General features: G+C 47.7%; 9 protein-coding genes across 9 annotated transcripts; 6 read left to right on the top strand and 3 right to left on the bottom strand.

The window, feature by feature from the left end:
• Positions 1 to 217: 217 nt before the first annotated feature.
• sskB (uncharacterized protein) lies at positions 218 to 4,295 on the bottom strand (the record flags this gene model as incomplete). Its single annotated transcript, XM_056681493.1, has 2 exons — positions 218 to 2,489; positions 2,539 to 4,295. 2 exons carry the CDS (start codon positions 4,293 to 4,295, stop codon positions 218 to 220), a joined length of 4,029 nt encoding a protein of 1,342 aa, XP_056528875.1.
• A 726-nt stretch (positions 4,296 to 5,021) lies between these two features.
• Positions 5,022 to 5,746, top strand: N7500_010354 (kinase-like protein; the record flags this gene model as incomplete). The annotated part of the gene is given in 3 exon segments (XM_056681492.1): positions 5,022 to 5,128; positions 5,194 to 5,599; positions 5,612 to 5,746. The coding sequence occupies 3 exon segments, from the start codon at positions 5,022 to 5,024 to the stop codon at positions 5,744 to 5,746; spliced, it is 648 nt and encodes a 215-aa protein (XP_056528874.1).
• A 65-nt stretch (positions 5,747 to 5,811) lies between these two features.
• On the top strand, positions 5,812 to 6,809 carry N7500_010353 (uncharacterized protein; the record flags this gene model as incomplete). The annotated part of the gene is given in 5 exon segments (XM_056681491.1): positions 5,812 to 5,897; positions 6,057 to 6,114; positions 6,392 to 6,469; positions 6,486 to 6,569; positions 6,588 to 6,809. 5 exon segments carry the CDS (start codon positions 5,812 to 5,814, stop codon positions 6,807 to 6,809), a joined length of 528 nt encoding a protein of 175 aa, XP_056528873.1.
• A 2,106-nt stretch (positions 6,810 to 8,915) lies between these two features.
• Positions 8,916 to 10,641, top strand: N7500_010352 (ammonium permease MEP2; the record flags this gene model as incomplete). Its single annotated transcript, XM_056681490.1, has 6 exons — positions 8,916 to 8,999; positions 9,060 to 9,124; positions 9,183 to 9,437; positions 9,508 to 10,182; positions 10,241 to 10,472; positions 10,531 to 10,641. The coding sequence occupies 6 exons, from the start codon at positions 8,916 to 8,918 to the stop codon at positions 10,639 to 10,641; spliced, it is 1,422 nt and encodes a 473-aa protein (XP_056528872.1).
• Positions 10,642 to 11,230: 589 nt separating this feature from the next.
• N7500_010351 (U2 snRNP complex subunit CUS2) lies at positions 11,231 to 12,804 on the top strand (the record flags this gene model as incomplete). The annotated part of the gene is made up of 6 exons (XM_056681489.1): positions 11,231 to 11,371; positions 11,463 to 11,570; positions 11,644 to 12,047; positions 12,102 to 12,219; positions 12,291 to 12,446; positions 12,499 to 12,804. 6 exons carry the CDS (start codon positions 11,231 to 11,233, stop codon positions 12,802 to 12,804), a joined length of 1,233 nt encoding a protein of 410 aa, XP_056528871.1.
• Positions 12,805 to 13,306: 502 nt separating this feature from the next.
• On the top strand, positions 13,307 to 15,217 carry N7500_010350 (tubulin beta chain). Its single transcript, XM_056681488.1, has 8 exons — positions 13,307 to 13,334; positions 13,429 to 13,452; positions 13,520 to 13,545; positions 13,610 to 13,651; positions 13,707 to 13,761; positions 13,831 to 14,286; positions 14,337 to 15,031; positions 15,095 to 15,217. The coding sequence occupies exons 1-8, from the start codon at positions 13,323 to 13,325 to the stop codon at positions 15,126 to 15,128; spliced, it is 1,344 nt and encodes a 447-aa protein (XP_056528870.1). The 5' UTR covers positions 13,307 to 13,322; the 3' UTR covers positions 15,129 to 15,217.
• A 326-nt stretch (positions 15,218 to 15,543) lies between these two features.
• Positions 15,544 to 16,943, bottom strand: N7500_010349 (uncharacterized protein; the record flags this gene model as incomplete). Its single annotated transcript, XM_056681487.1, has 3 exons — positions 15,544 to 15,943; positions 15,997 to 16,583; positions 16,671 to 16,943. The coding sequence occupies 3 exons, from the start codon at positions 16,941 to 16,943 to the stop codon at positions 15,544 to 15,546; spliced, it is 1,260 nt and encodes a 419-aa protein (XP_056528869.1).
• A 684-nt stretch (positions 16,944 to 17,627) lies between these two features.
• N7500_010348 (uncharacterized protein) lies at positions 17,628 to 19,369 on the bottom strand (the record flags this gene model as incomplete). Its single annotated transcript, XM_056681486.1, has 4 exons — positions 17,628 to 17,762; positions 17,819 to 18,581; positions 18,635 to 18,858; positions 18,944 to 19,369. 4 exons carry the CDS (start codon positions 19,367 to 19,369, stop codon positions 17,628 to 17,630), a joined length of 1,548 nt encoding a protein of 515 aa, XP_056528868.1.
• A 1,967-nt stretch (positions 19,370 to 21,336) lies between these two features.
• N7500_010347 (uncharacterized protein) lies at positions 21,337 to 22,972 on the top strand (the record flags this gene model as incomplete). The annotated part of the gene is made up of 3 exons (XM_056681485.1): positions 21,337 to 21,695; positions 22,287 to 22,861; positions 22,923 to 22,972. The coding sequence occupies 3 exons, from the start codon at positions 21,337 to 21,339 to the stop codon at positions 22,970 to 22,972; spliced, it is 984 nt and encodes a 327-aa protein (XP_056528867.1).
• Positions 22,973 to 22,995: the final 23 nt, after the last annotated feature.

Below are 22,995 nucleotides of genomic sequence, written 5' to 3'. Positions count from 1 at the left end.
GATGGCGTTATGATATGGCTTTGGCGAACAAAAGACGTTAAAGCAAGAAAAAGAGGCGAGAGGGGGTATCACATGCGATGCCAGTGAGGACGGCGAGATCGAGCGAGTGTGGATGGAAAATTATGTTTAAGTTCCATGATAATCAAATTGTAGATATCGTCCAGGTGAAAAGGGCGACATGATAGAAGAGATTTGGAATGAAGGCGCGAAGAGAAGATCACATGTATCCCGAATTCTGGCGAGAGCTTGAGTTGGAACTACTGTAATCGCTGTTGGTCGGAGTAGGAGGCTCTAAGACAATTTGCTGACGGATGGAAACGATCCACTCGTGCTGTAAGAGTTCGGCGGCAGTGGCGCGGCGAGCGGGATCGCATTCGAAACAGCGGCGCACAAAGTCGATACCTAGATCGCTGAGTTGATCGCGAGATGGAAGCGCGGGCGTTTTGCCTTGGGCGATGTTGTACATGATTGCCCACTCGTTGTCAAGCGTCGACCATGGCCGGCGCCCAGTTGCCATTTCTAGGACCACGCATCCCAGAGACCAGATATCCACGGCGCCTTGGCGGTTGTCTAGATTTGCAGCATCGCCACGGATCACTTCTGGTGACATGTACATCGGAGTTCCTGTGGTAGTCTTCTGGTTTTTACGCTGGTTCGTGGGATCTTTGGCCGGATCCTTGAAACTGGCTAGAGGGTTGTCCATTGGGGCAACTGTTCGGCCCGAGCCAGCGATGATCTTGGCTGCACCGAAATCAACGTATTTGATGACACCGTTGTGATCGAGCAGAATATTCTCAGGCTTGATATCGCGGTGCACAATGTGGGCCTCGTGGAGATATGCTAGACCCTCTAAGAGTTGAAGAGCATAAACCATGATGACCGTTTCGTCCTCGATGCGCCCGTGCTCCAGCAAGCTAGCGAGCGAGCCACCTGAGCAGTACTCCATAAATATGTAAACCTTGTCACGGTGCACCTCGATGCCGTGATAAGAGACAATGTTCGGATGATCAAGAACTTCGAGCACACCCATTTCGTCTCGAATCTGCTGGGCGATCTTGGGAATGAGCTGAGGATCTTGCAGGCGAATTTCCTTGACAGCCATCAAATAGTTGCTGTCCAAGTTTATGGCCACATAGACAGATCCAAAGGTACCACCACCGATGAACTGACCCTGCTGCCAACGCAGAGTAACGTTGGTAGCCGATGACGATAATACGGTGAGTGACCGGTCAGCCTCATCAGACCCTTCTAGCACCTTTCCGAGAGCCTGACGCTTTGCATCTTCCTCGATTCTCCTATCTTCAATCTCCATAATACGCGCGCACCATGTGTCACGAACGAGTTTTGATGCTTCCTCATCGCTGGTAATCCGGCCAGCGCCAATCTGCCGGGCTCCGTTGCGTTCTTCCATGCGTTTCTCATTCTTCGCCGCAAGGGAAGATCGCGCACCCATGATATCGAAATGAGATATAAGAAGGGACATGCACCCTGCCACTTTCAGTCTGAAATCACTGAACTGATCTTGGTCCATGGACAAAAGATGTCGGCTGGATGTGATCGCCATTGCAAACTCAAGGGCTGCCACAGCCCACTTGAAGGTTTTCCGATCTGCAGCATCACACTCATCGCAGATAAACGCGACCCAGTCGAGAGACAACTCCACCAGCCGAGCACTGTTCATAGCCCGCCTGTTAGCATCGACATAGTTCGAGGACCGTTTGCCAAACTCTGTGGCAAATGCATAGCAGGCCTGAATCAAATCATTGTTCTCCCACTTTCTCTCACGTAGTTGATCTTTAATGATAGACACACTGTCCATAATGGTCATGGATAGTTTGAAAGAGATTTTCTTAATCTTGTTCAACTCGACGTTGACACGTCCAAGGTTTGCACGTTGTTCAATAACCATATCAAGCTGGATGCCTGTGAGTCGTGCGAGTTCCACACGCGCATTCTGCAGTCGTTCTTGCATGCCTCCAACAACGACACGTAGCTTACCTAGCCGCACATCCGTTGGGTGCTCCAGAAATTGCATTTGCATTTCCTTTCCTGCCCAGGCGAGAGGTCTTTCGGGTCGGATGGCCAGGACATAGGGAACATGCACATCCTCGGTTGTATCATTTTCTTTAAAGGAGGTAGATAGGATACCCTGGATATCAGCGGGGCGATTCCATAGTGCATGATGTGCAATCAGATAAACCCCTTTCTGTCCGACGGATGTGGTAGAGGTGACAAGGAAATGGTCGGAAATTAAGAGTGCCTCAAAGAAATCATATGCGATATCAGTCGTGATGTTGTATTCGGTAGCGTTCTCGAACAACTGGCACAAAAACTTGGAGAATCGGTAGAGCTTGCGCTGACGAATGCGCGTTGAATCCAAAATGCTCTTGTATCGTTTGTCCATGTCTTGTACAGTTTCGGTAGGCCTCGGGACGAGCTCACGTTCAAAATGAATCATGAGACGCTGCAGTGATCTGGCAGTGAGAGCACTGTTGTTCTTGTTAGTTTTGATAACGATGTAAAGCACAGAAACTTTACCTAAATTGTTCGGCCACCTCGATATCTCCACCGTCAAGCCGGCAACCGATATCATAGGAGAATCCCCATTCCTGCTCCAGAATTTCGGCCTCCTTGAAAGTGTTCTTGTTGGCATTTAGTTTCCAGTTGAGGAGCCGGAAATAGTATTTCATAGCATCCAAGACGGAATTATCAAAGTTCTCATCGACACAGGGAGGCAAATCCCACCCAGGTTCTGGCCTCGAGACATCAAGGTAGCGGAACTTAATATCGACCGCCACTTTCATCAGGATTTGGAATTGAGAAATCATCTGATCAATCAGAATGGGGGCTTGTTGGGCTGGGTCTTTCATGTTCTTGGCATATGATAGACGGACTCGGATGATTTCCTGGATCAACCGAGAGGGGAAGTTAATCAATGTTAGTAGCTCTTCAATGTATGGTGGCAGGTGCCGTGCGGCAAACGCTTCAGAGTTCTCGATCAGAGTACTCTTCGCTTTCTGAATGACGACGAGAATACGAAGCAGCATGCCGTCTTTGTCCTGGAGCGTCTTCAGGCCGTCTTCCTTCATAATGCGATCAAGGAAAGACGACCCATCTGAGAGATCATCCTTCGCAGACTTGATCCTCGGTTGGCTGAAATCAAGAGCCTCGTTTCCTACCCAGCTCTGCAGCACAGCCAGCTCGGTGTTAATGAGAGCTGTAATGTTGTGCCACGCAAATATAGCTGCGCGGCTTGAGTTGAATTCCTCCGAAGCAACACGGGGGTTTGCAAGTTCCATTTCCTTATGTGAAGAGTAGAGAACCTCGCATCGCTCGATCTTCTCCACAACATCCTCGACCTGCTGCCTGGCCGGTTTCCCGATCTCAGTCTCGCCTTTAATCTGAAATCCGATGATATCTTCAATTAAGGGACCCAGACGTGACCGCGCATCCTCAATTAGCTTTCGCTGCAGAGGGATACTTCGGCCGCACGTCCTTGCCCGAACTCCGATCCAGAGTGCAAAGCTCTGGGCCGCCGACCGTTTCGATTCCGCCGATCCGATGAGTCGTTGTTTTTCTTGTTTCACTACATCTCCCTTCAAGACCGATGCCAGCATAGAATGCCACTCAAGCCGCTCCTGGTTCTTAGGATTTTTAAGTTCTTCTGTGGTTGGTAGATTGTCGTCTGGAAGGAAAAGTTGTGTATCAGGGTCGTAGGAATCATCTTCAAACGCCACTTCGGAGGAAGGAGAGGGCTCTTCCAAGTCCCCATCGCCTTCTATCATGGTGTTGGATTGCGCGTCTTTGGAGTGATGGTACCAAGCTTGCGGGTTCGCTCGAATCCGTTGGACGTAGGCTTTTTCTTGGGCACGATATTGCGCGTTCGGATCGCGTCGGGTTCCTCGCTTGGTTGATGATGATCGCTGGCGATTTTCTTGAAGACTGATGTATTGTGTTGGGCGCCGCTGTGGGGCATACGTATTTGACGGCGTTCGTGCCGGGGCGGATGGGCGCTGAGGTCGCAAGTCGCTGGCCATGACAAGCCCATCGGACTTGTCAAGGAGAGTGGTAGCGCTGAGGCTAACTCCACGCGGCCGTGTCGGTGGTGCGTTAGACCATGAGGTAAGATTGGGTGAAATGGACGGAGGGGAAGATGTGATGGTGCTTGTAGGCGTTTGGATTTGATCGTCGATGGTGTCTCCAAATGAGGAATTAGTTCTCACAGGATACTGGGGGAATTCATCAGAAGAGCCCGAGCCATCTGAATCAGGACTAGGGATATCCGAATGCTGCATAGTGGTTATACCGTGCGATGGTCCGGGAGAGCAGACCTGGGTGTTGGACCAAGGTGATAGGAGGCGGATACTGTGGCGGTGCGCTGTGGCTTACATGACCGATCCCCACTTATTGATCTGCTGGGAGAATCTTTCCTTGATTCTCAGCCACTACGTGGCATCTTGATCTGTACATGTTTGATAGTCCAAGCTTGAGTCAGATGCTCCATTGCACACGATATAAATATCTCATAACATGCTTCATCCTTGTCGAAGTGAGATTTGCTTTTTTTTGAGCCTGTTCTCCAATTGGATTTGAGATTGTAAAAGACTGCATATAATGCGCAAATTAAGGCTACTAAATAATTTCTATCAGTGCTACCATCACCTGATTCCACACCGTCAGAGGGTTTTGCTTCTGACGTGGCAAAGATGTGTTTTTTCTTTCACATGGTTCTTTTCTTTATGTTTTCTATTCGATAGAACAAGGATGATCTAGGCCACATATAGACTAAAGTGGGTCTGAGATTTTAAGGGATAAAGTGGACTGTACAGAGTATCCGATGTCGACAATCAGTTTGCCCCGAAAACCCATGATTCAAGAGAGACATAATCCGACAATTCACAGGGATGTCTAGATGTACGGAAGCCGTCCTTCCTATAGTAGACGTGATCGGGGACCAATCCAAAGTGGAAAAAGTTGTGCAAATAATATCAACATTGAAACCGACGACCATCTGCTTAGAAATGCAACACTTTTCGAGGGGCTTTAGCTACTCAAGGCTATTACCGAAGAGTATGTCTTCTTTGAGTGGTAAGCCTGATCTTTTTGAGTACACATCTGGGCGCTTTTTGTGAGTTGTGACGGCGGTTATGTGCTGGATGCATCAATTCAGATAGACTGACTGCGTCAAACTAGATTTAACGAAGACATCCGCCGCTCTGAACGCCATATTGAATTTGACGTGAATGCTCTTACAAAGGTGGCCTGCCATTCTGTCGGTCGACCCCTTAATGGCGTGGCCTCGATTACAAAACTTACCGAGGGGGGCTTTAACCGTGTCTTGCAAGTCACATTCAATAACGGATATACAATTCTTATAAGGCTGCCATACAAGACAACTGTTCCGAAACATTACACAGTGACTAGTGAAGCTGCCACACTCGCACTTCTGCGTGCTTATAAGGTCCTAGTCCCAAAAGTCCTTGTATATTCTTCAGACCAGACAAATGCCGTTGGGACCGAATATACTCTACTTGAAAAGCTTAAAGGAACACCCTTAAGTTATCAATGGTTATCTATAGATACCAAAACTAGGGTCAAAGTAATAAGATAGATTGTTGATATAGAGAGGCGGTTGATAAGTATCCATTTCCTAGTAAATGGAAGTCTTTATTATCGCCATGATCTCGACGCCTTAAAACACTTAATCCTAGTCTCGGACGATATTGTCGTTGGCCTAACTGTATAGTATGAATGGTGGTATTAAGAATAGGCCTTGTTAGAGGTTGACTATGGCCTATATAAGTCGTTATTATGGATTTAGGAATGCCTATCTTCTTTAGGGGTATTAACTTTGAGTTAGGGAATACCTTTTCTATATACTTTGAAGTACCTATAAAGTGAGAGATAGAATTCTATGAAAATTTTGGTAAACTATATCTATATATCGAAAGGTGCCTATGAGAAATACACTAGCTCTAAGAAATCTCACCTATTCTATACCAATATTATTTTACTAATTACTTAAAGTTAGTGCCCTATCTTAATATTCTATTTAGCCACTATATATCTTACCTAACTCTTCGCTATCTAGACTTTTCACCTTCTAATATTATAGTGAATATATCTAAAGATATAATAGGAATTATTGACTAGTAGTATATAGTTATTCTACCCCTTTGTTTATATACTAGAATTCCTAACTATTTCCAAAATTAGGCGATCTATTATCTAGGAATATACTTAAACTAGGTATTAAATTACTAGACTATTTTGATTAACTTAGCCCTAAAAAATAGGAAAATATTTAAGAGACGATATAGAAACAGATTATTTATTTCGATTATACTACACTAACTATAAAATCCCCACCGGATCACTTTGACGCCATTAGGTCCGAAAACTATATACTTCGAGCGAAGCTTTTTCACTATACACAGTTTCCCTAGGAAGGAGACTCTATTTCTTTAAAGTATGTTATATTGTAGGTCCTTAAGAGTTGGCCTATGTCGCTAGATAGAGGAGCACAAACGGGATCTATTGGGTGTCAAATCCACTTTTCCGAGGAAGAGGTATAAAAATGTTTGGAGAATTATCGCCAAGAACAGGAGAAACTACAGGAGCTGGGCGAGATGAGGGATATAATCGGGATAGATGCCCTTGGCTGGGTTCCAGATGAGGATGAGCTTGAACGGTGCAGGGCTGTCATACAGAGCATCAAGGACGGTTTGATAGAACATTCAATCACTGAGATGGAGAAGGCTGCGGTTCTTTCTCATTTTCCTTTCGATGACTATGAAGAAAACGCTTGAGACATTTTTACAGTAACTAGATGCCAGTTTTCATTGATACGGCATTTCCTTATTTATTTCTATCTTTGGGCAACAGTGATGGCACTAGCGATAGGCTAAATTAGAGCGGTAAGAGGCTTGATTTACGAAAGCGAATTTTCTGTAACCTGGGATGAGCACGTGGTATGATTGGGTATGTTAGTACTTCCAAGGCTTAAGAGGACAGCACACCTATTTTTGAGCCATAGGGGCTTTACCCCTGACTAAAAGGCATTGCGTTTCAGTACAGGATACATCTTCTGTACGTCGATGTAGGTACATTGTAGATTCAAGATCGTCGATCAGTGGATCAGTGGATCAGTGGCTTCGAGAATAATCGAAGATCAATGACCCTTTTCTGAGGCTCCTGGAAATCTGCACAGAGTATGATCAATCCAAGAAGAATCGAAGACGCTACACATCCACTGCCTCAAATCGCACCAGAGACAAGTCACTACTTACAGCATGCACCTCTATCATCCAGACTATTGTTATACATATAATGATCAAGTCTCTCATTCGTCTCTCATTTTGCTATTGAAAAATGAATAAACCGGAGAACCAATAATGCAAGAGTTCCATATATATGTATTTATAGATTTTTTTATCGGAGGCTCTACTCCGTATAGTTCTTGAGTTATGGGGCCGAGGGTTCGCCAAGATCCAAGTCGGGATGCCGAATCAGCCTCTAATAATGCCACCAATGGACGACCGTGTGCTTATCAGCCTTGGCGTACTCCGTACTCTGCACTCTACCAAGGTATTAAACCCCTAGACCGCGTGGCAAAGAGTTTAGTTTTCCCGCCCCATGCGTTCTGCATGTTCGTGTGGAACCGGGTGCGACGACCCGGAAAATGGGGGAGCCCACAAAGAAATGATGTAGAGAGAATAGGCTGGAAGTATGTCTTGAACAGTGAGGCATATGTAGAGTTCTACGTAAAGAAACTGTTCACATAGCAATCCACTGTATGATATCAGTGATCTATACGGGACCTCTGCGTAATGCCGTCAGGGCTGTTGGGGGGTTCTGAAGTGGGTTGACAAAGTTCGAAAAGAAAATAACTCCTCGCATACTCCGTAGTCCAATCTATATGCTGAATATGAGATAAGGGAAATTAAATTGTGATTGGTTGACGCAACACGAGATTCTGATAAGACATTCAACCTTCGTCCTTTTGGTCAACCTTGGAACTCCTCGAACACAATATACCTGGTGGCTAATATGTATAGGTACCGGACAACCTGCCATTCATATTAAGAATGTAGTTATCGACTGGACGTATTAAAAATCAGATTAACCGACAAGAAAAAAGCAACCTTGGAACTTTGTCTGAAAATGATAAGCAAATGGCTGTGATTGGCTGCTTCGATCTTCATATCTACAGCCAGTCGCTGAGCCGTCCAATTTCAATTTCAATTTTGATTATTTCGTATTATTCTCTTCTGTCACTGAAATGACCCAATCTGTCTATCACCTTACTATGTACGGGGTATGTTGGAAACCCCCCTGCTTATCGGGGGTCAATGCAGAGAGCTCGAAACATAAACAACCGCACTACCAGATCGTTGTTGAGGGAACCTTGGGGAAACATATGTAGAGAACAAGTAGATACACAGCTTAAACATAGCTTCTAGAGCCCATACATATGGAGTGTACAATATCCAAATATGGCTGTCAATGCAAGGACCCGTAATTCCCCGGTCTGGGTCTATGGAGCACAACCCTATCCGTCATGAACCCGAGATGGCTGAAATGGGGGTCTTGGCTAACTGCTATCGGTCGGACCAGATGAATCATATCAGAAATCAGAATGACCAGCTGCCACTATCGGAGCTAAGATCGATGGTCCGGTATCCTTCTGGCGTCTGATGGTGGAGCATTGTTGGCTGTCTGAGACTGCGTCAGTTATTTAATTATCAGGGCTTGTCCCTGCAGACTAGACATATCACTTCTCTCTTTCCCCTTTCACAGCCCGGCGCTTGAAAGCATTTCACATTCTTTCTCTTCACCTCCTGCATCATTCCATTGCAGCTGCGTTTAAACTGCTCACACTTGCAATACCATTGGCCTAGCCTACCTCTCTCACCATGGCCGAATACCCGGTTGTGTATAATGGCACCATCGCCACTGGTGGTGACTCGCTCACTGAAGATTTGAACATTTACTATAGTGTATGTTGTGTATTTTAATTCAGGCCAATCGAGGAGCTTGCTAGCTAACGGTGTGAACAGTCTGGTGATATTGGATTTGTTATCTTTTCCACAGCCCTAGTGCTGCTTATGATTCCTGGTGTTGGGTATGACTTGACCAAACCGTTAGACACTTAAGGGCTGTCACTCATTACTTGATTATAGATTCTTCTACTCCGGTCTGGCTCGTCGGAAGTCAGCACTCTCATTGATATGGCTCTCGATCATGTCGGTCGGCGTGGTTTCATTCCAATGGTTCTTCTGGGGTTATTCACTGGCCTTCTCCCACTCAGCCAGCAGTTATATCGGTAACCTTGATAACTTCGGCTTCAAGGGTGTTTTAGGTGCGCCATCTGTAGGAAGTACCAAGGTTCCTGACCTTCTGTTCGCTATCTTCCAGGGCATGTTCGCCGCCATTACGTGAGTCATTACCAACATACATCTATCATATCAATCCAAAAACACCAATTGACCTTTAATCCTCCATTAGTGTTGCTCTCGCTGTCGGTGCAGTTGCTGAACGTGGCCGCATGCTCCCCTGCATTGTCTTTATGTTCATCTGGAGCACTATCATCTATGACCCCATCGCCTGCTGGACATGGAACTCATCCGGCTGGGTTTTCAAACTCGGAGGTCTCGACTTTGCTGGTGGTACTCCCGTCCACATCGCTTCTGGATCTGCCGCCCTCGCTTACTCTCTGATGCTGGGCAAGCGTCGCGGCCACGGCACCCACGAGCTTAACTACCGCCCCCACAACGTGACTCACGTTGTCATCGGCACCGTATTCCTCTGGGTTGGCTGGTTTGGATTCAACGCTGGCTCTGCTCTGGCTGCCAATCTTCGTGCAGTTATGGCTGCCGTTGTCACTAACCTCGCTGCCTCTGTTGGAGGTGTGACCTGGTGTTTGATGGACTACAGGCTGGAGCGCAAGTGGTCTACCGTTGGATTCTGCTCCGGTGTCATTGCCGGTCTTGTTGCCATTACTCCTGGTTCTGGATTCGTCACTCCCTGGGCTGCATTCATCTTCGGTGTGGTTGGTGCTGTTTCATGCAACTATGCTACTAAGCTCAAGTTCCTTCTCGGTGTTGATGACGCTCTCGACATCTTTGCTGTCCATGGTGTCGGCGGTGTGGTTGGAAATCTCCTGACCGGTATTTTCGCAGCGTGAGTGAACCTGGTTCCTAGTGGCATCTTCCGGCCATAAACTAACTTGCATTGATAGTGATTACGTCGCGCATCTGGACGGTTCCACTGAAATCGATGGCGGCTGGATTAACAGGAACTTCGTCCAGCTGGGATACCAGCTTGCCGATTCAGTCACTGGAATGGCATATGCCTTCTTCGGAACATGTATCATTCTCTTCCTTATGAACCTCATTCCCGGTCTCAGCTTGCGCGCCCCCGAGGAAGATGAGATCATGGGTATTGACGACGCCGAAATTGGCGAGTTTGCTGTAAGTATTATTGCGTCTCAGTCCATCCCAGAGCTCCTTCTGACTATTCATCTTCTAGTATGATTACGTTGAGGTCACCCGTGATGTTGTGAACGGCGTGGAAAGCTCCGAGACCGCCTCTAAGCGTACTGCCACGCCCGTCGGCGAGGTTATCGACACCAAGGCTTGAATCAGACTTGATCTGACAGCGGCTCTTTAATATTTAATATAGGCGAATGCCTTCGTTCTTTTCACTTTGTTTTCTTTTGTTGGCGATGGCAGAGTGTCTTGGGTGCCTATAGTATCGTACTGTTGGTATTTGGGATGCTCTCCTGAAAGTCCAATCTTTTTTTTTTTTTTTGATACCATTCAGATACCCAAATCAAATTTTATGACACTATACCGGGGGAAAAAAACTAAGTTGATAGAGCAAGTTTTTAGATCCCAAGGCAAACAGTGACGGTGTACATAGTAGGACAACCGATCCTAGAGGTGAACAGAGGCAAACTGAGAAGTATTCAAGAATAGTCACCAGTAACACTGAGCAGCAATGAGTACTCCGTAGCACTGCCGACATAATCCTTGAAAGCTGGCGGGATCCACCCGCAAGCACCTTCCGGAACGCCGCGCCGAGAGATCGCGACCGCAATTGCTTTCCAATCATCGCAAACCATCCACGGGTCTTCACGATCTTCACAACACCTCAGACGTATCGTGTTTCTTCTCTGGCTCATCTGATATTCCATTTCAAGCGATTGCCGAACCGTTGTTTTGTCAAAATGGACTTTCCGACCAACGTGGCGGAGTTTGATAACGACCCGCGCATCTCGTTCTCGAAGCTAGACAACAGCTTCTTACTCGAGACAAGTGATGGTCGCGAGTTTCTGTTTAATAATATCCTAAAGAGATGGGTCGAAGCGGTATGTGACACGTACTGACACATTTGCGCTTTGCGATGGGTTGTCCACAATGTAGGCCGACAATCTGTGCTGACTTGACTTGCGACTCTAGATCGACGAAGCGCTCATCCGCAAGCAGCAAGGGTACGGATCCGACGACGGGGATTCTGAGATCGTTCATCCACGCGATCGCAAGAAGCGAAAGAACTCGCATGACGAGGTAAGTGTTCCGGTAATTTGTGATAGCTTGACGGCATGGATAATTGACTGTCTTCTCTTCTTTCGCCCTTTAGACCAATGAGCCCAAGATCAAGAAACCTCGTGTGAACACCGCTGTGTGGGTGACCAAGATCCCCACCGACGCCTCGCTATCGGAAATCCAAGAGCTGTTTGTGAAGTATGGAATCCTTGCGGAGGAACTTGACACTGGAAAGCCGCGGATTAAGATGTACACCGACGAGAGTGGCAATTTCAATGGCGAGGCTTTGGTCGTGTACTTCCGGCCAGAGTCAGTCAACCTCGCGATTCAGTGTCTGGACGAGACAGACTTCCGAATGGGTGCCCCCAACCCTTCTGGACCAATGCGTGTGCAGGCGGCCGACTTTTCGTACAAGCGTGAACAAGATGTGCAGCCAAAGGTCACCATGAGCATGAAGGAAAAGAAGAAGCTCAAGGAGCGAGCGGAGCGATTGAATAAGTACGTTTGGTGATCCTGGCGACAGGGTGTTCCATGCTGACTCGAATGTGATAGGAAACTTTCCGACTGGGGAGATGATGAAGCCGAGGAAACCATGAAGGCGATGAAGGCTACTGAGGAAGCGCGGCGACATGTGATTCTGAAACACATGTTTACACTGAAGGAATTGGAGGTATGACATACCCTACCTCTTCCGAAATTGCCATGGGCAAACATGGACACGCGGCTGACGTGTAATTACAGGAAGATCCGCTCGCCAGTATTGAGATTCAGCAGGACATCGACAGCGAGTGCTCTAAGATTGGCGAGGTGACCAAAGTGGTGGTCTGGGATGGTGAGAGTGAAGGTGTCGTTACTGTCCGATTTTTGTCCTCAGCTGATGCACGTCGCTGTGTTCAGGTAAGCCTCACGGTTTGATTCCATATGATAGCAGCTACTGAAGACCTTTTAGATCATGAATGGACGCTTTTTTGCAGGCAATACTGTTGTTTCCTACATCTGGGATGGCGAAGAGAAATTCAAGAAGTACAACTCTCGACGAGACGCTGAGGGCAAGATGGTGAACCCTCTGGATGCAGACAATGAAGAGAATGAGCGCCTTGAGCGGTACGGAGACTGGCTGGAAAGCGCCGCAAACCAGACCGACAAGACCGAGAAGAACAAGACCGAAGATGACAAGACCAGCAAGGATAGCATCGATAACGACAATGCTGGCAAGGACGAGACCGACAAGAGCCAGGAAACTGGCAACAACTAGTCCAATTGATGGGAACTGTCGCGGTCCCATGTGAGCGGATCGAAAATGGCGAGAACAACCCAGTTAAAAAAAACAACAACCAAAAACGATGGCAACTATGTACCAACTGAACGCATCTCAAACGGCGAGAGCTACGAAAGGCAAGCGAGTACTTCTATGGGAATGGAAAGCTGCCCTAATTGAACCAATACCCAACATGTATGATTAGTTTTGCAATTGAAACGATTGAAATATGATATTGAGGCATTATGTTGTAGTTGTAGTTATACATAATAATAGTAGTAGTAGTAGTAGTACGATGTCACGCGCCAAACAGACTTATATTGTGGTTCGCACCTCCCCGAGTCCCGTGATGCGGCTATACCCAATCGGGCCTCTCCCCCTGAAGTTCAACTGTTGACTTGTTGATCCCACACACACCGCTCAACTGATCCTCTCGCCTTTCTCTTCTTCCCCATCCTCCCTGACTTTGTCACCGGTTCTCCTTTTTTTCTCCATCTCTTTTTAATACCTTCAAAATGCGTGAGATTGTACGTTATTCCCTCCAGACGCGTCTTTTGTTTTCATATGGCCCCTGAACCATGACCCCACTCTAAACAGAGATCTTTTGCTAACCTTCTCTAGGTTCACCTCCAAACCGGCCAGTGTGTAAGTTGATACGGAACAATCTTGGACTCTTCAATTCGAGGAACTAAATTGGAATTGGGCTATATAGGGTAACCAAATTGGTGCCGCTTTCTGGTACGTGTCGAGCTTTTTTTTTCCGCGTTGGGTAGCAATTGACAAGTTACTAACTGAATTACAGGCAAACCATTTCTGGCGAGCACGGTCTCGATGGCGATGGACGGTAAGTTAGCCGTGATGGAATTCCCCGGTGGATCACACGCCTGATATCTTGTTAGGTACAATGGTACCTCCGACCTCCAGCTCGAGCGTATGAACGTCTACTTCAACCATGTGAGTACAAAGCCTGGGGACCCGCATGATCGTGCAATATCTGATGAAGTCTTTTTCGTGATAATCTAGGCCAGCGGTGACAAGTACGTTCCCCGTGCCGTTCTGGTCGATTTGGAGCCCGGTACCATGGACGCTGTCCGCTCCGGTCCCTTCGGCAAGCTTTTCCGCCCCGACAACTTCGTCTTCGGTCAGTCCGGTGCTGGTAACAACTGGGCTAAGGGTCACTACACCGAGGGTGCCGAACTTGTTGACCAGGTCCTCGATGTCGTCCGCCGTGAGGCTGAGGGCTGCGACTGCCTTCAGGGTTTCCAGATCACCCACTCCCTGGGCGGTGGTACCGGTGCCGGTATGGGTACACTCTTGATCTCCAAGATTCGTGAGGAGTTCCCCGACCGTATGATGGCCACCTTCTCCGTCGTTCCTTCCCCCAAGGTCTCCGACACCGTTGTTGAGCCTTACAACGCCACCCTCTCCGTTCACCAGCTCGTTGAGCACTCCGACGAGACTTTCTGTATCGATAACGAGGTATGAATTACGTGGGAAATGACTGACATGAAGCATACTGACAATCCTAGGCTCTCTACGATATCTGCATGCGTACCCTCAAGCTCTCCCAGCCCTCCTACGGCGACCTCAACCACCTGGTCTCCGCTGTCATGTCCGGCGTGACCACCTCCCTCCGTTTCCCCGGTCAGCTCAACTCCGATCTCCGCAAGCTGGCTGTCAACATGGTTCCCTTCCCTCGTCTGCACTTCTTCATGGTCGGCTTCGCTCCCCTGACCAGCCGTGGCGGCCAGTCTTACCGCCAGGTTAGCGTCCCCGAGTTGACCCAGCAGATGTTCGACCCCAAGAACATGATGGCTGCTTCCGACTTCCGCAACGGCCGTTACCTCACTTGCTCCGCTTTGTTCCGCGGTAAGATCTCCATGAAGGAGGTTGAGGACCAGATGCGCAACATCCAGAACAAGAACCAGAGCTACTTCGTTGAGTGGATCCCCAACAACGTCCAGACCGCTCTGTGCTCTGTTCCCCCCCGTGGCCTCAAGATGTCTTCCACCTTCGTCGGTAACTCCACCTCCATCCAGGAGCTCTTCAAGCGTGTCGGTGACCAGTTCACTGCCATGTTCCGTCGCAAGGCTTTCTTGCACTGGTACACTGGTGAGGGTATGGACGAGATGGAGTTCACTGAGGCTGAGAGCAACATGAACGATCTTGTGTCCGAGTACCAGCAGTACCAGGATGCCTCTATCTCCGAGGGCGAGGAGGAGTAGTAAGGATTCCCCACACCACTCGGCCTTCGAACACGACTAACGAATTTCTTCCCTATTTTTAGCCTCGCTGAGGACATTGTTGATGAGGAGGTTTAAGTAAATCTCCTTTGAGATTTGTTCAAAGTAATACCCTTGTCAAGCCTACATTCTCTACCATTCGGACCGGCTTTGCGGGCGCAGGCCCCGAACCCAATTTGTTTGAGCGCTCCTAATTTACACCCCTTTTTTGTCTATTTTCCTGCTCGGCTTGGGATCATTTGTTCGAACCCCTCCAGAATAGCACATAGTGGAAAAGCAAGTGACGCAATGACTTATCATGGCCTTTAAAATTATGGTAATTGTAGTATTGAATGTCAAGATTGGTGCTGCCATAGGTTTCTATGTGCAAGTGCCCTTGACTTGCGGCAAAAGCCTGGATGTATACAATCTCACCTGGGCCCTGTCGGAACAAATAGTGCCATGCCCATACCCCCGTCTCCCCATCTCGTTACACAATCCCTGTTTCTACAGCTTAATGAAACGGACATTTCCCAGTCCGATACCCTTTCAACTCCAACAGGGTTTCATCCAACTGCTTCCTCCCTTTGCCCTCAAAATACTTCGGTCCAACATCTGGAATGTCATATCCATTGGGATAATACTTGTTCCCCTCGTCACCAGGCACAGGCCGCCCTAGAGCCCAAGTCAGCCAGGCTGTAGGGCCCCAGCGGTTCCAAAACGTGGGCTTGACATAGTACGGCGCGGCATCCCAGTGTGTGAGGAAGAAGCGGTTGTTCTGATCCGGTTCCTCGGTGAACGAGGCGAAGCGCATGAAGTAAGGTCGTGGCAGAGACAGGAAGCGGAGGAATAGCTTGCGGGCTGTGAGAACGGTCGAGAGGAGTGCTACACAGAATATGGAGGGAGGATCGTAGCTGTATAGTGATGTGTCAGTGCATTGTGTAGGGTTTATAGCGTTGCAACGTACAACATCGCCTTCCTAAGCCTATCATCCATCATAAAGGACACAGCCTGCAACCCAAACGGATGGAAGATCGTAGGTAGCATGTAAAGCAGCATCGCAGTAGTCTCATCCGCTACCTCACGATTCTTAGCATGAGGCACCATGGACTTCGCCTCGTACTCCCCACTCCAAGCGTCGATCTCCTCGAGCCACTGAATCCCATCCCGGAACCCAGTTTTACCAGATGGTAGCTTCTCATAACTAATATCAAGCGCATCGCCCGCACTTTTCCAGAAAGTCCCGATAGCGCAGCGCTCCAGGTCACTCAGCTGGCGCCACTCATATTGATTGATGAACCGAATCGGCTGGAGCGCAAACAGCGCCAGGGTATAGAGCATGTCGTCATCGAGGATCTTACCGGAGGCTCTGTACCCGCTGTGTAGATAGCGTGTCCTGGCCAGACCGAGGTATGCGCGTTCAGAAGTCGGGTTGTTACCGACCATTTCTTGTATGAGGACGGTGGTATCTGTATACCGCTTCAGGGAGGTTTCCGGGTTGGAGAATTGGCTTGTTTTTGCAAGGAGGGTGGATATTGAGGGGATGCCGTAGGTCTTTTGAGGTGAATTATATAGTACTAGTTAGAAGATGTATCTAGATCGGCAGGATATGAGCTCCTTTTGTGTGTCGATGTTTCATACCCGGAATAAGGCAAACTGTAAGCTCTTGATAAAAATGAATGGGAATTCTAGCTGTGCGACTTGTTTTTGGATTTGGAAGGCTTCTTCGTCGGTCATTTTGGACATCGACTCGCGTGTTGGGTAGTCATATTGCTTGTGGAGGTTGCGTAGACGCTGGAACCGTAGGGCTGTGGTGACTACGGGCCAGGTGATGAGGAGGCCTACGGCGTAGGGGAGTAGCTGGGTCATACCCCCCACAGGTAGTGGTGAAGCCCAGGTGTCGACGTAAGTCATATTGATATGATGAAATTCAAAGGGGGAGATCCACAGGATTTAAATAAGAATGTGGGTGACCCACGGAACAGGTCAAATTTACGATCCACAAGGTTTATGAACATCACATAAGATATGTTATGCGCTTTGTGTTCACCTAATTGTGCATATACATCACACTCAGCTATCTACTCATATGTCTATGGGTTATACAACTGTAAGACAATCCTATTTCGCTATTCAAAAGAATATAATTGGACGGGTTTGAACGCGGGGTACCCCGAAATACCGAGCCTCGGGTGCTGCACATGGGAATGTCTACATCTATGTAGGGTTATATTGACAGTATGGAGTACACCTGTACACATGTATATATGACGCTCTGTGGCCCCAAGTTCCATACAGATTGAGCAAGTGCCAGTGGGGTTCTCGATTATGCAACATGCACATGCGATCACGCCTCACAAGCCCGTAGTAAGCCTCAATGCGTTTATTCTTAAGCCGACGAATCATAGGCCTAGGATATAACTTGCAATATTTAAGCAATATCGAAATTGATTATAACTCCAGCCTGACACAATCACATCGGGCCTTTATAGTCCTCACGCTATCGGTCTCTGGTTTATGTTGAGGGGAGATAAAATGGTTGACTTCCATACTACCTGGCAGATCATTAGGCCATCGCGTAAGAAGACTGTTGCACCATTAGCGGGCAAAGAATTTGAGCTCTAATGCCCGTAGCGGCGGGAAAAACATCGCAGTGAAGCCCGCACCCAACCATAGACCCAGATCAGCTCCGCCAGCCATCTGCGCGATGGGGCCGATGTAATACCCTTGGGACTGAATTTGATTATTAGCAAGACGTAATCAATTGGACTTGAGCATTGAAGCCTTACCATTCCAACAATCGCACCAGCCCATCCAATAAGGAAAGCAACCGCCGCTGCAATCCCCAAAGGCAGTTCATCGCGACAGTTCCACTTAGACCAGTCATACCCTCTATTCCGGCGAAAGATCGTATGCTCTTCAAAGACAATCACAACGAACATCATGACCCAGTACCCGATCAAAGGCAGGAAAGATTTGAAGACCTCGTACAGCCGGTCCCGGCCTCCCATCGCGCATGCGGCATAGACAACCGTAGCGAGAGTTGTTGAGATCGGTCGAGGAACCTTTCCAAATCTCCCGCCAATCATCTGGAAATTCATTCCCATCGAGTATGCCCCAGGGGTGTTATTGGCAACCAAGGCGAGGACGTTGATAACGGCACAGAATTTGCCGAACCCTCCGAGACCATCATAAGCCGTCATCAGCACGCCTCCCGGAGTGGTGCCGTATTTGGTCGCGTAATGTGCCGAGCTAGCAATGACGGTTCCAAGACCAACGCCCATAAGGAGGACAACTGACATGCCATTCGTGGCGGCGAAGACTGTGACCAGGAATGTCCGGGAGCTCTTCATCTGCGGCGGGAGATAGACATAGTAATCAGCGGCGAGTGGGGCCCAGGCGAGGGCAATGGACAATGCCAGGGAGAAAAAGGTGAGTCTTTTGGCAATCAAGTTCTCTCTTGACATTGGTGTCTGGATGTCGAAGTCGAAATGAGGCCCTGCGGAACCAATCATCACGCATATCACTAACAGCTGCGGCAACCAGGCAACACTGATAATGGTTAGAATGTGCCTTCAAAGGTGTTCCGGGCCGCTGATACGCACCGTTCATATAGCTGGAAGATTTTCATGCCAAAGACAGCCATAGCCCAGCTGGAAACGGCGACAATGATAATGCCCACAATCACGGAAAGATGGCCACCAGAGACCACAGATAAAATCTGGCCACCGACCACGCTGTTTACCATGCTATATCCGATATTGGTGAAAAGGTTCAGGATAATGCAAACTTTGCTAGGATAATAGCCCATGAAATATCGGGCCACGATCTATCAAATCCATGAGCATTCGTTCGTCATCTTGATAGTATCTTCCTCTCCTATAAACATCACTCATGTTCTGGTACCAACGTACCAAAGTTCGGTTTCCACTTTTGGGTCCCCATATACTGATAAACCCAACAGTGAAATTGCCGGCTAAACATCCAAATACAGCACAGAGAGCTGCGTCCCTGAAGCTGAGGCCTAACACGAGTGTACCCATGGATCCAACAATGATGTTATTCGTAGCCAATGTCATACTAAACCACATCAGCAGCATATGCAGTATGGTTGAAGGTGTTATTGGCTCTCGATTTTCGATAGAAATGGGCTCAATGCCACGACTCTCCATATTTTTCAAGCTTGCGATCCATCGTTGACATCTTGTTTGCGGCACGGGGTCAGGCTTTGCGAGATATGTATCGGAAGAGGAGCTATGAGAAGCGCTTTTGTTGAGGTGAAGACTCAAAGTCTCAACGGTGGGCGAGCTGTGGGCTTTTTCGACATCTTCGGGCTTCATTCTCAGGTATCCCGAATGGCGTTTGGAGTATGCGGGATTAAGCTATCTGTGAATAAAAGCTTTCAATCCAAATTCACCAATAGGCAGATAAAATGCCGAGAACACCTGGCGTATAGCTTGGATGCCGTAGATCCGCAGTTATACAACAGTCATAAAAGGAGAGCGAAATAAGCCGTTCATATAGCACATGATGCACAGGGGGAGTTATGGTATGATAGATATAAGAGAAAAAGCACTCAGGGCCAGTGCACCATTGTCAGGCTGCTGAGCCCTGACATCACCCTGTCTACTCAGTGAGACGGTGTAACAGGCCCAGGGGAAACTGGATACAGACGCATTCCTCGGCAATCAAGGTACCACCAAAGCAGCTTGCAGATGGCATCCAATGATGAGAACTGGAATTGTACCGCTACAATACAGCCGTGAAGACGCGCTGCAGATCGTGGATCATTCATTGATCGTCGTGTGGAGTAAAGAAGCAAGCTATCAAGCTTCATCCCAGTATACAAGTGGGGGAAGGAGCTTCATAGTGCAATACATAGTGCAATGCCGGCCCATCCAGCAGGACACCCACCCACCCACATATTCGGTGGGCCTGTAACCACCCCATGATACCAAGGGAAGGGATAGGTTCATGACAGCCACAGTATAAAGATAAAAGTCCGCCGATCCCTGTGATCCGCGATACATTTCCGTATGGGGTAAGTGGCATACTGGAAAGCTCCGAATATGCTTGTTCTGGAATGCTGTAAATGTAAGGAGCATGTATCAACTCATGATCCTATACGATGGTCATATTTCTTAGGAAGGAGGATGGTGATCAGCCCGAAGCTCTGTTGAGCGAATTCCACGAAATGTAATCTGGTCTCCTGTGATTGATGCGAGACGAATGTTTTCCCAGGTACTTTCGCGACATCTACCCTAGCTCTGGGAGTGGAAGGTCTGAGGAAAGGGGTATCAATAAATAGCTCGAATCAATGTTTACTATTATTCAGTCATCCATAATGTGGCTTAAATACTATATATAGAAGTCCTTGAGTGCTGTTCGGTTATTCTCGGCATTTTGTATAGCTTATTTAGGCACGAATTGATTGATAGATTATCTTGGAGGCACTATGAATGTTTGAGTGGTGCTGCTACATGTTCTTTGCCCGAGCAAATCACCCTTGAACCTGACTTCTCCCATCTTCTTCTGGGCTCACTTCAGAAGGCTTCTACGGAGAGCTACATATTATGTATTACGTAGCTCGAGTCTGTAGCCCTGGAGGTAGCTCTGGAGCTCAGATTATGTCCTACAAATCCAGCCAAGCTTTTCGCCTATCTTCTTTTCTGACCCCCAAGCCAGAATCCATGATGCGGATATGTGAAGATAGGCTCTACTGGTTTGTCCTAACTTCTTAGGCGTTGGCGAAATATGGTCTGAAAATCATAGTCGTTGAAAATGGGTGGATTTTCCATGATATTAGATTCTATGATATGGCACATTGTACCTAGTATACATGCACTTTGCTATCTTCCGTAGCAGCCGTCTCAATGGCTTTGCAATGAGCTGCTAATACGAGGGTTTTCAAGCTCGAGATTCTCAAGCAATTGTCAGAACTGAGAGTTGTAACAACTTGCATGGCTCTTCTAGTTTGCAGTTACCCCGTTCTATACTTTGATCACACTAAAATCATAATTTTGTGTGCTTCAAAATAAGCGACAATGCTTGATCACTCTATGATCTGGTATATCTGACTTTCTATGCGGGCTTTGGGCCTGCGGCGTCATGCAAATATATATTGCGGCCTTGGAACATAGGCACAGTTTGCTATGATAATCCTAGGATGGTTACAGATATCTTGATGGATATAGACACCACAGAATCCTCAAGCATCAAACAACTCCGTCTATCCAGCACTTAACTTCCCACAACACTTTTCTTACGACCCCTCTGGTCAGACCAACATACCCAGATACCTTTCGTCATGACTTCACAGCAAGATTTGACCAAAAAAGGTCACCCTCCCCCTGCAAAACCCACATCATCCTCAGCACCACCTCAAGCAGGGTTCCCAGTGGATACACAGCGGAATCGATTCACAATCCCGTACAGCACCAACCTTTACCTACGAGATGGACTTATCAAGGTTCATCACTACATTATAGCTAGAGGATTATTCTGGCTTCGTGCTAACGATAGGAATGGAGCCATCTCGTCCAGTGATGGGATTCTGATGCCCGATTATGATCTATTTGTCGAGGATCTGCGCTCCCAGGCTGGCTACAGTCATGAAAATTCATACGCTTATGTGGGACCCTCGAAGCTGCATTGGGGCATTAGAATGTGAGTTTTTTATTACAACCTGAAATGGCTGGTTGGCTGCTTTGATATTTGATAGCCATGCAAAATCAGGAATCAGTCGCGGGACATGGACTGATGTGTCGCTTTTTTATTGTGAGAAAGAGCAAGTTCGGTACGAGAAGGATATCTTGAAGCACTTCAATAAGGTCTGACTCTAACTTTGATGGGACCTACAGAATTACAGGTTCACAAAGCAAACACAAGTGAGCTTGAACGGCTGGCGAAGCGATCGTGGCACCCGAAGGTTACTCTTTAGGTCACTGACAGGTGGTTAAATTGTGATGTATGTGACTACATGCAATTGGAAAAGGATTGTGGCATGATAGACCTTGCACAGGTGCCAGCGTAAGGGAACCAAGGGCTCTGGATGGATGCTCACGACGAAGATAAAGCTAAGGGGATATTTAGTTATATCGAAATCATGAAATCTAAAGTATAGATCAATTTATATTGTCTCTCCTTTGTAATGCTGAGTATGAACAACCGAAGGTGTCGGATATGTTTGACTCGTAACTGATGCCGGTCGTTCTCATCTTGGTTTGTCTTGAATGCTCCTAACTCGAACTTTACCAGCTTGGCTCACCCTATCTGGCCCTTCTCCAGTCAAGCCTTCCGCCGATCTCACGCTATATTCATCGATACTGAACTTACAATGGCATCCGACGACCCACTTCGTGATTCCCCACCGTCCATCTTTAGGCCCAGAGTCCGCGACGGCATGATCGTCGTGCGCCGACCTCCGAACAGAAACGACACCGCTATCTTCTGGGCTGGCACCTATTTCGTTCTCAATGAAGCCAACGAGGCCGTCGCCATGGACTACCCTGCATTTCTTGCCGACCTAGAAGCCCTCCTCCGGTACGACCCAGAACTAGACGAGATCCTATTCCATATGCCCTCCTCATACCGAGGCATTGCATTGGACCCTGCCTTGCCTGAGATAAACAGTATCCAAGACCTACAGCCTGATGTAGGCATTGTTCGCACCTACAACCAGTGGCTCGCAGCCTTGGCGGCGATGCAAAGTTCTCATCTAATGCAGGAATCGAGCATTGAATCCGTGCTTCGGAATGGGCTTGTGACTAGCTCTGTTCGCCACAGTGTTCCACCTGTGGCTGCGGCACAGTTTTTTATTGTGCGAATTGCAGGTATCGTGTCTTCAGTCCTCCTGACTGACACTACGGTTTTCGTCTGACAACTACATTTTAGACGTGGAGGATCTGAACCAGGAGGGAGAGAACAACAGTGGTCAAGATTAAGACCCAGGTTATACCAGCCGGAC

Source organism: Penicillium coprophilum (genome assembly GCF_028826855.1).
Source record: "Penicillium coprophilum strain IBT 35676 chromosome Unknown utg000006l_segment0_segment0, whole genome shotgun sequence".
Classification (NCBI taxonomy): domain Eukaryota; kingdom Fungi; phylum Ascomycota; class Eurotiomycetes; order Eurotiales; family Aspergillaceae; genus Penicillium; species Penicillium coprophilum.
Note: the sequence above shows the minus strand (reverse complement) of the source record. Positions and strands in the feature narration are given on the sequence as shown.